Source organism: Bombina bombina, chromosome 3 (genome assembly GCF_027579735.1).
Source record: "Bombina bombina isolate aBomBom1 chromosome 3, aBomBom1.pri, whole genome shotgun sequence".
Classification (NCBI taxonomy): Eukaryota; Metazoa; Chordata; class Amphibia; order Anura; family Bombinatoridae; genus Bombina; species Bombina bombina.
This window is the reverse complement of record NC_069501.1, coordinates 514,935,999-514,949,229: the sequence shown is the minus strand read 5'-3', so window position 1 is coordinate 514,949,229 and position 13,231 is coordinate 514,935,999. Positions and strand designations below refer to the sequence as shown.

The following is a 13,231-nucleotide window of genomic DNA, read 5'->3' as shown; positions in this document are numbered from 1 at the left end:
AAAGTATTGCACACCAAATTTGGAAGCTTTAACCCTTAAAATAACGGAACCGGAGCCGTTTTGAACTTTAACCCCTTTACAGTCCCTGGTATCTGCTTTGCTGAGACCCAACCAAGCCCAAAGGGGAATACGATACCAAATGACGCCTTCAGAAAGTCTTTTCTAAGTATCAGAGCTCCTCTCACATGCGACTGCATGCCATGCCTCTCAAAAACAAGTGCGCAACACCGGCGCGAAAATGAGGCTCTGCCTATGCTTTGGGAAAGCCCCTAAAGAATAAGGTGTCTAAAACAGTGCCTGCCGATATTATTATATCAAAATACCCAAATAAAATGATTCCTCAAGGCTAAATATGTGTTAATAATGAATCGATTTAGCCCAGAAAAAGTCTACAGTCTTAATAAGCCCTTGTGAAGCCCTTATTTACGATCGTAATAAACATGGCTTACCGGATCCCATAGGGAAAATGACAGCTTCCAGCATTACATCGTCTTGTTAGAATGTGTCATACCTCAAGCAGCAAGAGACTGCTCACTGTTCCCCCAACTGAAGTTAATTGCTCTCAACAGTCCTGTGTGGAACAGCCATGGATTTTAGTGACGGTTGCTAAAATCATTTTCCTCATACAAACAGAAATCTTCATCTCTTTTCTGTTTCTGAGTAAATAGTACATACCAGCACTATTTCAAAATAACAAACTCTTGATTGAATAATAAAAACTACAGTTAAACACTAAAAAACTCTAAGCCATCTCCGTGGAGATGTTGCCTGTACAACGGCAAAGAGAATGACTGGGGTAGGCGGAGCCTAGGAGGGATCATGTGACCAGCTTTGCTGGGCTCTTTGCCATTTCCTGTTGGGGAAGAGAATATCCCACAAGTAAGGATGACGCCGTGGACCGGACACACCTATGTTGGAGAAAAAAACCTCTTTACAGCCCTCAAACACAGTAGGAACCTCTGGAGAAGTAGTTGGATGTTTCTGAGGAAAAGAAACTGCGCAACTGCGGTGCGAATATAGGCCCCTCCCACCTCACTTAATGTTATGGGGCCTAAAAGAAACACAACAGAGTGTTTCTTAAACTAGCCATGTGGGTTAATAACCCTTAAACAAGCCACAATGACCCCTTAAAGTCCCTCAAAAAACGTTATATTTGCAATAAACTAAAACGTTTTTTCCTGTCAGTGTCACCAGTAACTAATGAGCCCTTTATGCAAGCTTGGATTCCTCTTTTTCTGAATACAGCTTACCTTTCCCTCATGGGGATATTGCCAGCCTTTTCTAGAAATAACACAGTCTGTCTAGAAAAAAAAAGTCTCAACATACCTCAATGCAGTTTAGCCTGCAAACCATTCCCCCAACTGAAGTTTTCCTGTACTCTTCAGCCCTTCTGAGAACAGCAGTGGATCTTAGTTACGAAGTGCTAAGATCATCATCCTCCTTGCAGAAATCTTCATCCCTTTTCTGCCAGAGAGTAAATGGTACACACCGGTACCATTTAAAATAACAAACTTTTGCTTGAGAAAATAAAAACTAACTTTTTTGTCACCACTCTCACTTTACCCTTCCTAGCAGTTAAGCAGGCAGAGAGAATGACGGGGGGCGGAGCTAAGGGAGGAGCTATATAGACAGCTCTGCTGTGGGTGCTCTCTTTGCCACTTCCTGTTAGGAAGGAGAATATCCCACAAGTATGGATGAATCCGTGGACTCGATACCTCTTACAAGAGAAATTATATTTTCTTTTAAGATTGGAGGCTGGAGCACAGTGTATTAGAATGCCACAGCTAGATTAAAAAGTTACTGCACATCTTCATTAAAAGTGATCCATTAAATACCTCATTTTATATCATGTAAAGTTTTCCATCACTTTAAGGTTATATAGAGTGATTAGATTCCCAGCAACAAAATGTTTTTTTCACAGAGCCCAATGATCTAAATCTGTCTACTCTGGTTACTTTATCTAAGAAGTCTCATCAGGAGTGCGAGGTCCTCAATGAATTTTAGAAAAGCAAATTGCAGCTTGAGAACTGTTCATCTAGTTATGCGAAATTCTAATGCTCAAAAAAAAGCCCCCATCAATCCATAATTTAATTAACTTATTGTTGAAGCAAGCTGTAATGGAGCAATTTGACTGTACCTCAGGTACTGAACAGCGTATAAAGAAATTCTGTAACAAGTGGTATAGTCTTATAAAGACATATGATAAGCATACTCAAGCTCAGTTTTTAGCCCCATTTCTTACATGTAACTATGTGGAGCGTTTAATGCAGAGGATTTAGAATGAATCATTAAATATTAAACCATGGCGGGATGGCTGGGAGGGGGAGAGGGAGAGGGAAATTACTATTTTATTTTATTTTTTGCGTTATGTGTTATACTTTGTGATATGTATTAAGTGCAATTGTATTCACGCCATATTGTGTCTATTAGTATGTAGTATGATTCTAGCCATAACCTTGTGTAATGGACTATTTCACCTGGATTAGGTGGATAAAGCCTAATCGATTGTAGTATAAGTTCTGAAAATAGAGTCAGATTAGGGATGTTGATAAACCATATTGCCTTACTTCCTTTGTTTTGGAGTTGCTATAATGTGCTCACTGAAGTATTATTCTTGTCTTTGTTATAGAAGCTTATATATTCAATTAATGATATTATGTAGCATAGCAAGCTGATGTGAGTAGATAAATGCAAATGTGGTTCATATTATGTAAGCAAGAGGTAGACTGATAATTGTCAGCTTAGATGCAAAGAGGAAGCCTTCTTGTGGTCAAGATATAAGGATTTCAATTTTCTTTTTTTCTTTTTAATGTTAAAAATTGAAGACATTTTCCTGTTTTTCTATATGATTTGATTTTGAGTGTACATCCCTTAAAAACTCTAATAAAAAGATGTTAAAAAAACAAAAAAAAACAGTTCAAACCAATGGCTCCCCAAAAAAAAATTATATTTTCTTTTAAGATTGGAGGCTGGAGCACAGTGTATTAGAATGCCACAGCTAGATTAAAAAGTTACAGCACATCTTCATTAAAAGTGATCCATTAAAGACCTCATTTTATATCATGTAAAGTTTTCCATCACTTTAAGGTTATATAAAGAGTGATTAGATTCCCAGCAACAAAATGTTTTTTTCACAGAGCCCAATGATCTAAATCTCTCTACTCTGGTTACTTAATCTAAGAAGTCTCATCAGGAGTGCGAGGTCCTCAATGAATTTTTAGTTATGCGAAATTCTAATGCTCAAAAAAAAGCCACAAAGATTTTCTGTGATTTGTCTCCATGCCGGCGAGTGAAGACCAAACTTGGAGAACTTTTCTCTCAACCTCATCATACTAAATAAATTATTACATTTTTAAGAATCTCAACCAGGGAAAATATTTTTAAAAATAAGAGGACAAGCCCTGGAGTATCCAGAACCTATTTATCACAGTGTGAGAAATGAGTCCATAAGCTGCCCTACAATCTCTAAGACTTTACTTTCCTATTAGTAGCAGCAAATTTAAAATCTTGCATGTTTCCCACAAGGTGTAGAAAATAAAATGACACCTACCTGTGTGTTACCTGGGAACCGCGCAAGCTTGACATTGTCTCCTCAAGGTTCTGTCTCAGATCCAAAACATTCTGGACTGTCCTCTTACGCTGAGTCTCAGGGTCTGCCATAAACAAAAGTAATAAAACAGATGTAATGAGAACAATATTATATTTAAATATATATATATATATATATATATATATATATATATATTGAGTGTTATATTAGTAGAGTCAAAATTAAACTTTTATGATTCCAGCACAGCAAGTAGTCTTAAATGCCTTTCCAGTTTACTTCTGTTACAACATTTGCCTTTTTTGGAAAGCATACCTAGGTAGGATCAGAAGCAATTCAATATTGGGAGCTAGAAAGTGGCTCTTGTCATTGGCTGTGTTCAGCTAGCTCCCAGTAGTGCATTGCTGCTCCTGAGCCTACCTAGATTTACTCTTCAGCAAAGGCTATAAAGAGTATGAAGCAGATTTGATAATAAAAGGAAAATTTGAAAGTTGTTTAAAATTGCATGCTCTATCTGAATCATGAAAGAAAAAACTAAATTTATGCTTACCTGATAAATTTCTTTCTTTTGCGATGTACCGAGTCCACGGATTCATCCTTACTTGTGGGATATTACCCTTCCTAACAGGAAGTGGCAAAGAGAGCACCACAGCAGAGCTGTCTATATAGCTCCCCCTTAACTCCACCCCCCAGTCATTCGACCGAAGGCCAAGGAAGAAAAAGGAGAAACTATAAGGTACAGAGGTGACTGAAGTTTTTAAGAAAAAATACCATCTGTCTTGAATAGACAGGGCGGGCCGTGGACTCGGTACATCGCAAAAGAAAGAAATTTATCAGGTAAGCATAAATTTTGTTTTCTTTTGCATGATGTACCGAGTCCACGGATTCATCCTTACTTGTGGGATACCAATACCAAAGCTTTAGGACACGGATGAAGGGAGGGACAAGACAGGAACATAAACGGAAGGCACCACTGCTTGCAAAACCTCTCTTCCAAAAATAGCCTCTGAAGAAGCAAAAGTATCAAATTTGTAAAATTTTGAATAGGTATGGAGTGAAGACCAAGTCGCAGCCTTACAAATCTGTTCAACAGAAGCATAATTTTTAAAAGCCCATGTGGAAGCTACCGCTCTAGTAGAATGAGCTGTAATCCTTTCAGGAGGCTGCTGTCCAGCAGTCTCATAAGCCAAACGGATGATGCTTTTCAGCCAAAAGGAAAGAGAGGTAGCCGTATCCTTTTGACCCCTAAGCTCTCCAGAATAGACAACAAACAAAGAAGATGTTTGACGAAAATCTTTGGTTGCCTGCAAATAAAATTTCAAAGCACGAACCACGTCCAAGTTGTGCAACAGACGTTCCTTCTTACAAGAAGGATTAGGACACAAAGAAGGAACAACAATTTCCTGATTGATATTCCTGTTAGTAACAACCTTAGGTAGGAACCCAGGCTTGGTACGCAAAACCACCTTATCAGCATGGAACACAAGATAAGGTGAGTCACATTGTAATGCAGATAGTTCAGAAACTCTTCGAGCTGAAGAGATAGCAACTAGGAACAAAACTTTCCAAGATAAAAGCTTAATATCTATGGAATGCATGGGTTCAAACGGAACCCCCTGAAGAACTCTAAGAACCAAATTTAGACTCCATGGCGGAGCAACAGGTTTAAACACAGGCTTAATTCTAGCTAAAGCCTGACAAAAAGCCAGAACGTCTGGAACATCTGCCTGACGCTTGTGCAACAAAATAGACAGAGCAGATATCTGTCCTTTTAGGGAACTAGCTGACAATCCTTTCTCCAATCCCTCTTGGAGAAAAGACAAAATCCTAGGAATCCTGATTTTACGCCAGGAGAAGCCTTTGGATTCGTACCAAGAAAGATATTTAACACCTCTTTCACTTTACCCTTCCTGCTTAGAGCCAGCAAAGAGAATGACTGGGGGGTGGAGTTAAGGGGGGAGCTATATAGACAGCTCTGCTGTGGTGCTCTCTTTGCCACTTCCTGTTAGGAAGGATAATATACCACAAGTAAGGATGAATCCGTGGACTCGGTACATCATGCAAAATAAATTTGTCTTTCATGTCCCTTTATAGACCAAAAACCTTCAAGCAGAGATCAGGGGGGCGATTTAACAAGGGCTGAATGGCCCTGAATGTAACTGTTTCTGCGCAAGGTCTTCAGGCTCGCCGGAAACAGGAGTTAAGATGCAGCGGTCTTAAGACCGCTGCTCCTTAACTCGTACTCCTCTGAGGCAGCGGACATCAATCTGTCCGATCGCATACGATCGGGTTGATTGACACCCCCTGCTAGCGGCCAATTGGCCGCAAATCTGCAGGGGGCGGCATTGCACAAGCAGTTCACCAGAACTGCTTGTGCAAGGATAAATGCAGACAGCGTATGTCTGCATTTATCGATGTGCGGCAGACATGATCCGCTACAGCGGATCATGTACGCTCGCACATTGTTAAATCAGCACCCAGGTATACAATTACAGTATAACAGATTCAGAGAAACACCATACGTTTGTTAAAGGAACATTAGATACAAACAATTTCGATGCATGCATATAAATGAGCGCTATTTAAATATGTTTGATATATTTTGCTGCAAGAAAAAGCTAAATCTTAATTTTTAAAATTAGCAGGCGTGTGTTTGTTTGTGCACAGAGAGGGGTTAAGTATTTATTAGCAGATAAGACAACTGCCACAACTCTATTGGCTCCATTTAAGAACCTGCGATAACGCCTTCGGCTGCAGGCTAGTACAGGCCTGATGAATCTTCACCCACTACTTCAACTCTAAAGCTGCGTTTCTCAATCCCCTGGACTTCTCTGTCCGTGGAGACTGACAGCCCCTGCTCGCACAATATCGGCCACGTGTGAGCAAGGGGGATTTTTCCACATGAGAGGAAGTGTGCAATGGTAAATGCGGGCAGCGTATTTAAGTAAATAAGAATTTATATTTCAAAAGATGAAGCCAAAAAAATTAATACATTTTAAAACATGCTCTTTTAGATGCAACAACTAAAATTGACATTAATACACACTGCAGAAGGCCATATGCAAGAAAAATTTGCCAGCCAGGTGGAATTAAGAAGTCTGAGGGGGTAGTGTAATACTTTATAATTGTAGAACATTGTCTGCTATCAAAAACACAAATTAATTGCATAATTTAACATAATTGGATTTAATGATAATTTGTACAAACAATACAAATGTTTAATAGCTCATTTTAGCTTAAAATTGGCTTACATTTTAGCTGGGTGGTCAGTAAAATTAGCCTGGTGGTGTGCCCATTAAAAAGGTCCCGGGGAGAGCACTGTAATGCATTTAAAAGGACAGGGTATTTCACCCTATTAATGGCCAAATGAAGTGCAGAGTTTCTAAGCAGCAGGCTATGATCCAACAAACATGGATTTCCCTAGGTATTAGATTTACAGAAATGAAAAGGGAATATTGCTAGAGGAAAGATTTCCCCAAGGCTTTGTGATAAGGAAACAGACTTTCTAAATGACCTAAGGTAATACATAAAAAAAAAGTTTTTTTCCCCAAAGACAATTAGGATACGTTAAAAAAAAAAAAAGGATTTCCATCACTATTGTAGCGTATAAATCTATAGGGATCAAATGTAAAAGGGAAGGCAGCCTTAGATTTTAGGAAAAAGGTAAATAACTCTACAGGGACTGTAGGGGAAGGATATATTTTTTTAGCAAGGAAAGTCAACAGGAAATTTAAAGGATCCTCTCACATAGCTTCCTAAAAAATATCTCTCAGTTTTGATGTTTTTCATTTAAAAGTGGTATTGCTATTAAAGGACCACTAAATATAGTAGACTATCATAATCAATAAATGGACAATACAAAAGCACTTAGGGGTCGATTTATCAAAGGCTTCACCAGCCTTCACCACCCTACAACTGCAGGTTCTCACAAAAGTACCTGCAGTCCGTATTTATGAAGCAGCATTCATCAGACCGCTGCTTCCCTAACCTCTTCGGCACCTCTTAGGTGGAGAATTTCAATCTCCCGGTCTCGTCCGACCGGGGAGATTGACAGCTCCTGCCCATGCGTGACTGGCTGTGTGTGGGCAGGGAGCGGCATTGCACAAGAGCACAAAATAGCGTTCTTGTGCAATGCTGAATTCCGAAACAGAATTCAGCCCACCAGAGGCGTACTACGGCGGACAGGGGGCGCATATGTACGCCCCTGTCTGACGTAGTTTGACAAATCCCTATGTTTGGACCCCTATGTTTGAATTTCACATGAGTAGTACCTTTTTTTCTGACAAATTTCAAAACTAATTTTATTTTCCTTCTCACTGCATCATGTGACAGCCATCAGCCAATCACAAAATGCATATATTCTGTGAATCTTGCACATGCTCAGTAGAAGCTGGTACCTTAGAAAGTGTGCCTATAAAAAGATAGCGCACATTTTGAAAATAGATGTGAATTGGAATGTTGCTTAAAATTGTGTGCTCTATCTGAATCATGCAAGTTTAAATTTGACTTTAGTGTTTCTTTAAAGGTAACAGCAGATCCAATTGCAGGGGGTTCTTGAAGGGTTCCTACATACTAACCTGATCACTGTCAGAGAGTAGCTAAATCAGAACACTTCCATTTTGTACTATTAACTATGCAGACCAGTCAGATCGGGATACTGTCTGAATAAAATGCATGAATTGGTAATTATTTCTAATTACTGTCCACAGAGCTATTTTCCTTCCAAAAATCTACTTCATAAATGTCATTCTCATTACCACTTATAGGGCTTTTTCCATCTAGGGTTTGCATTTCTTTTGCCAACAGCACCATATTTGCAGGGGTTTTCAGTCTTTTTCTCTCGTAGAAATCATTTTTGTTGCATTTAAAAAATGGCATTAATTTACTTACTGTTAAAGGGACACAAATCTAAAAAAACTTTCATGTTTAAGACAGATCATGAACTTTTAAGAGACTTTTCAGTTCACTTCTATTATCAAATGTACTTTGTTGTATTGGTATCCTTCACTGAAAAGCAAGGAGCAGCAATGGACTACTGGGAGCTTACTGGTAATTGGTGGCTACATTCATATGCCTTTACCATATCGATAAGATAATGTTTGTAGATCCAAAGCAGATCATTTCTATATCAAGTTCTATACATTATTTAATCAGTGAAGGGTTCTCTCTTTTACCCTGCATTATTATTTTTGGGGGGATTGTCACATTGTATAGAACATTTGTTTTTTTATATACATCAAAATACCACATAAGTGAGGGGATTATTAGTGAAAATTGGTAAATTCAACTTTCACAGCCATTTCTTATCACTAATAGTTAGACTCAATTTGACTGCAATGTGTTTCCCCCACGTGTGGTGATGAGCGACGCCCACACAAAATTAGTTATATTCCAACCTCATGTTAAGCAAAATATGGAAAAAGGTTACTCACTCATACACAAACACACACTCACTGATACATACACACACAGAATATTTTTAAGGGACCCCAAACATTTTAAGGGACCCCTCATGAGGTCCCCCACCATTTAAAAAGCACTGGATTAGAACACTAGTCATAATTCTACAAGTAGGAGGGGCGCCTATCTCACTGTTCTACTTTAAAGTGAAAAGGAAAAAGCAGACTGAAAAAGGAGCACCTGTGCTGCATATCATGATGTGAAGAAATAAATATAATGTTAAAGTGAATGTAAATTTGAATGCTAAAGTGCCCGGTTTTTAAAAATTTGATTAAAAACAGGGGCACTTTAATTCATCAAAATTTACATTTCACTCCTGTTGTGAAAAAAAACTTACCTTTTAATCTTGACAGCAGATACAGCTTCCTCCACCCGTCGCAAAGCCTCTTCCTGGGTCTAAAATTAGGAATCCGGCTTCCTCCAATCACGGTGTTGAATCAGACACTGATTCCCCCGGGGGGGAAGCCGTGATTGGAAGATGACCCATCCATCATTTCTGACATCAGAAATGGCTTGCGACGACCAGAGTAACCTGGAGCAGCTGTCAAGTTTAAAAGGTAAGTTTTTTTCACAACAGGAGTGAAATGTAAATTTTGATGAATTAAAGTGCCCCTGTTTTTAATCAAATTTTTTAAAAAACGGGCACTTTAGCATCAAAATTGACATTCACTTTAAGTTAAAAAAAATCCTGTATTCTCTCTTGTTTTGAAAGCAGAAGAAACATGAGATGATTCATTACCACTGGGTCCATAACAAATCAATGTGACTAATCCATATAAGAGAGGGTAGATTGGTTTGGCGGAACACAGGAAAATAATCTCCAGATAATAATAACTGTTAACAAGAAACATGCAGACAACAACTTTTCTCCAAAAGGCTGGCTCAGCAGAGGCAAAACTCTGAAGCAAAACAATTTTGTGAAGGACTGTAAAGAGGATCAAGTAACCACTTTAAACAACTGCTTGAGTGAGACCTAATGGTGACCTGTCTGTCCACAAGGTCTTCAATGCTGGTATCCTAGGAAATCTGCTGACCAAAGCCAGAAGGAGAAGGCATTATGTGCCCAGAGACCCTTTCTTGGACCCCAGTGCAGGACAAAGAGTAGCAGTGTTGCAGAAAGGTGTCATGGTCTTAAAGGGATATGAAACATTTTCTTTCATAATTCAAAGAGAATTTTATTTTTAACTTTCCAATTTAATTATATTATCTATTTTACTTTGTTCTCTTGGTATCATTTGGTGAAAAGCATACATAGGAGCTGGGAGCTAGCTGCACATATATGTCTCTTGTCATTGGTTAAGAATTGCTGCTCCTTCAATAACGGATACCAAGAGAATGAAAGAAAATTGACTATTAGGGGTAGATTTATTAATAGTCAAGAGGACATGATTCGCTGTAGGGAATCATGTCTGCTCGACCTCGCTAAATTTAACATTGCACAAACATTTCAAGTGAAATGCTTGTGCAATGCCGCTCACTGCTCACTGGCGGCCAATCGGACGCTAGCAGGAGCTGTCAATCATCCTGAACGGAGTCGATGGGGCTCCGAAGCGGCATCCGCCACTTAATAAATGGAGGCCTTGAAGTAAATTAGAAACTGGCTTAAAATTGTATGCTCTTTCTGATGCATGAAAGACAAATTTTGGGTTTCCTGTCCCTTAAAGACTATATTTTAGAACTGACCACATAAAAGATCTGCAAGAGAGCCTCCTGTGCACTAAAGGCATTTGAATAGAACAAGGGGAAAACACATTTAAAGCGAGAGCAGCATTAAACGGAACTACAGGTCCGTGTATAAAACTGATTCTTCTGGTGGAAAACAAGAAAGGAGGTTTGGAAGTAGCGCTGCAACTAATAATTATTATTTACATAATCGATTAAATATAAACAATCCAAATAATGACTCCTATTTTATTTCTGGGTTGTACATAATCCAGGAGTAGTTGTAAACTTAAAGGGATAGTAAAGTCCAAATTAAACTTTCATGATTCAAATAGGGCATGTCATTTTAAACAACTTTCTAATTTACTTTTATCATCAAATTTGCTTTATTCTCTTGTTATTCTTAGTTGAAAGCTAAACATAGGTAGGCTCATAAGCTAATTTCTAAGCCCTTGAAGGCCACCTCTGCATTTGACAGTTTTTCACCACTAGAGGGCGTTTGTTCATGTGTTTCATATAGATAACACTGTGCTCATGCACGAGAAGTTATTTAAGAGTCAGCACTAATTGCCTGAAATGCAAGTCTATCAAAAGATTTGAGATAAGGAGGCAGTCAGCAGAATCTTAGATACAAGGTAATTACAGAGGTAAAAAGTATATTTCTATAACAGTGTTGGTTATGCAAAACTGGGGAATAGTAAATAAATGGATTGTCTATCTTTTTAAACATTAACATTTTTGGTGTTTACTATCCCTTTAAAAAGAAACTTATACTGTCCTGAAAAAGTGAAAAGTAAATGTCTGTAGACGTCCTTAAGGCTAAGGGCATAACCATAAAACACAATACCATGTGCAGGAGCTCAGTGTAGTGAATCAGCTGGTGCTGTGCACAGACCAAATAATTGCAAACCAACTAATCGATTATGAGATTCGTTGACGACTATTTTCATAATCTATTATTATCGAGTATAACGATTAGTTGTTGCAGCTCTATTTGGAAGACTTTACATGTGGATATAATGGTTTCAAGAGAGGTGACATATATGACGCAAAGGCTTAGAAAATAATCATGCTGTCTTCTCTATGGAATAACTGAAAACTACAAAGCAAAGGGCTGGAGGGAAGGTTTCTAGTTCAACACTTTAACGTTTCTCCCTTTTTTCAAGTGGTGGCTTGATATTAAGGTCAATCATCTCTTGCTTCATGTGCTGTCGCCACAAATGTGAGAGAGGATTTTTAAACATATTAGTTTGTTGTCTTATCTGTGGTATCATAACTTTAATCCATTTATACAACATTTTTTAACACATGCAATTGATAGAAAATGTCTGACTTCCACAAATTATGGAATCGCAAGCAATTATAAATAAATAAAACACATTATGAAATTATACAGAAAGCAGCATCTATCAGGGGAGGATACTGCTGGAAGATTCTCTGTTGTCCTGCCAACTGGGCCAGATATATAACCTCCACAATTGCTGGTGTTCCGTCGAAATTGGCTCCCTCATTAAGATTTGCTACCTGAATGCGTACAATTACATAATCCCACTCCACATGTGTTTGAAAAGAATGTGTGGAATGCGATTACGTAATTGGAAGCATGTGCAGTTTGAGGTAGCAAATCTCGATGAGGGAGGACTAAATTACTAGCATTTTTTATTAAAGCGGCCTTGTAGATGCGCGCCTGCGCAGTATAACATGGTGTTATTAAATTTCTACGTGGTAATTTTTGCTTTAATTAGACAATGTTTTTTACTGTACAGCAGTTTTTAATATGCACACTATGTGCATATTAAAAACTGTTATAGTGGTGGAGACACGCTTTATTTCATTGGGATTTGATGTGCGGCTGAGCAATGAAAAACATTGTCTAATTGAAGCATAAATTACCCCATAGAAATTTAATAACACCATATTTAACTGAGCAGGTGCGCATCTACATGGCCATAAAAAATGCCAGTAATTCATTCCTCCCTCATCAAGATTTGCTAACTCAATCTGCGCATGCTTCTAATTACGTGATCGCATGCTACACATTATTTTAAAACATATGTGGAGGGCAATTATGTAATTGTACGCATGCGTACATCCAGGTAGCAAATCTCGACGAGGGAGCACATTTCAACGGAACACCGGCTCTCTTGAAAGTACACTTTTTTACTAGTGGTGATGTTCTCACCGCTCATCCAATCTTCTTGCAAGCCATACGGCTTGTCACAATATTACAAAAGGCTTTATGCTAGCGGTATGGCTTGCAAGAGGATTGGATGAGTAGTGAAAACGTCACTGCTTAAAAAAAAAAAGGGTTCTTCCAAGTGGGTCAGCAGTAGTGAAGATAAATAAACTTAATATCGGAAAGAATTTAACCATTTCAGGCCAAAAAAATATTTAAATTTACATATATATGTACAATGATTGCATATATATCATTAACCCTTTCGTTGCTGAGCCTTTTCTTCACCCCTGTGCTGAGCCAATTTTGAGCCTTTTTTGCTACCTACATTTAAACCCTATTTTAGTTAAAAATTGCAGCAGGCCCACCAGATTCATAATATGCCA

At 38.4% G+C, this 13,231-nt stretch overlaps 1 protein-coding gene across 4 annotated transcripts in view; it reads right to left on the bottom strand.

Annotated features, from left to right (window-relative positions):
* Positions 1-13,231, bottom strand: part of NAV1 (neuron navigator 1) — a 345,632-nt gene that overhangs the window by 272,066 nt on the left and 60,335 nt on the right. For all 4 annotated transcript variants that reach the window (XM_053706924.1, XM_053706925.1, XM_053706926.1 and 1 more), the window contains exon 2: positions 3,551-3,653. In XM_053706924.1, the coding sequence (XP_053562899.1) occupies positions 3,551-3,653 (103 nt within the window). The remainder of the gene's footprint in view (positions 1-3,550; positions 3,654-13,231) is intronic.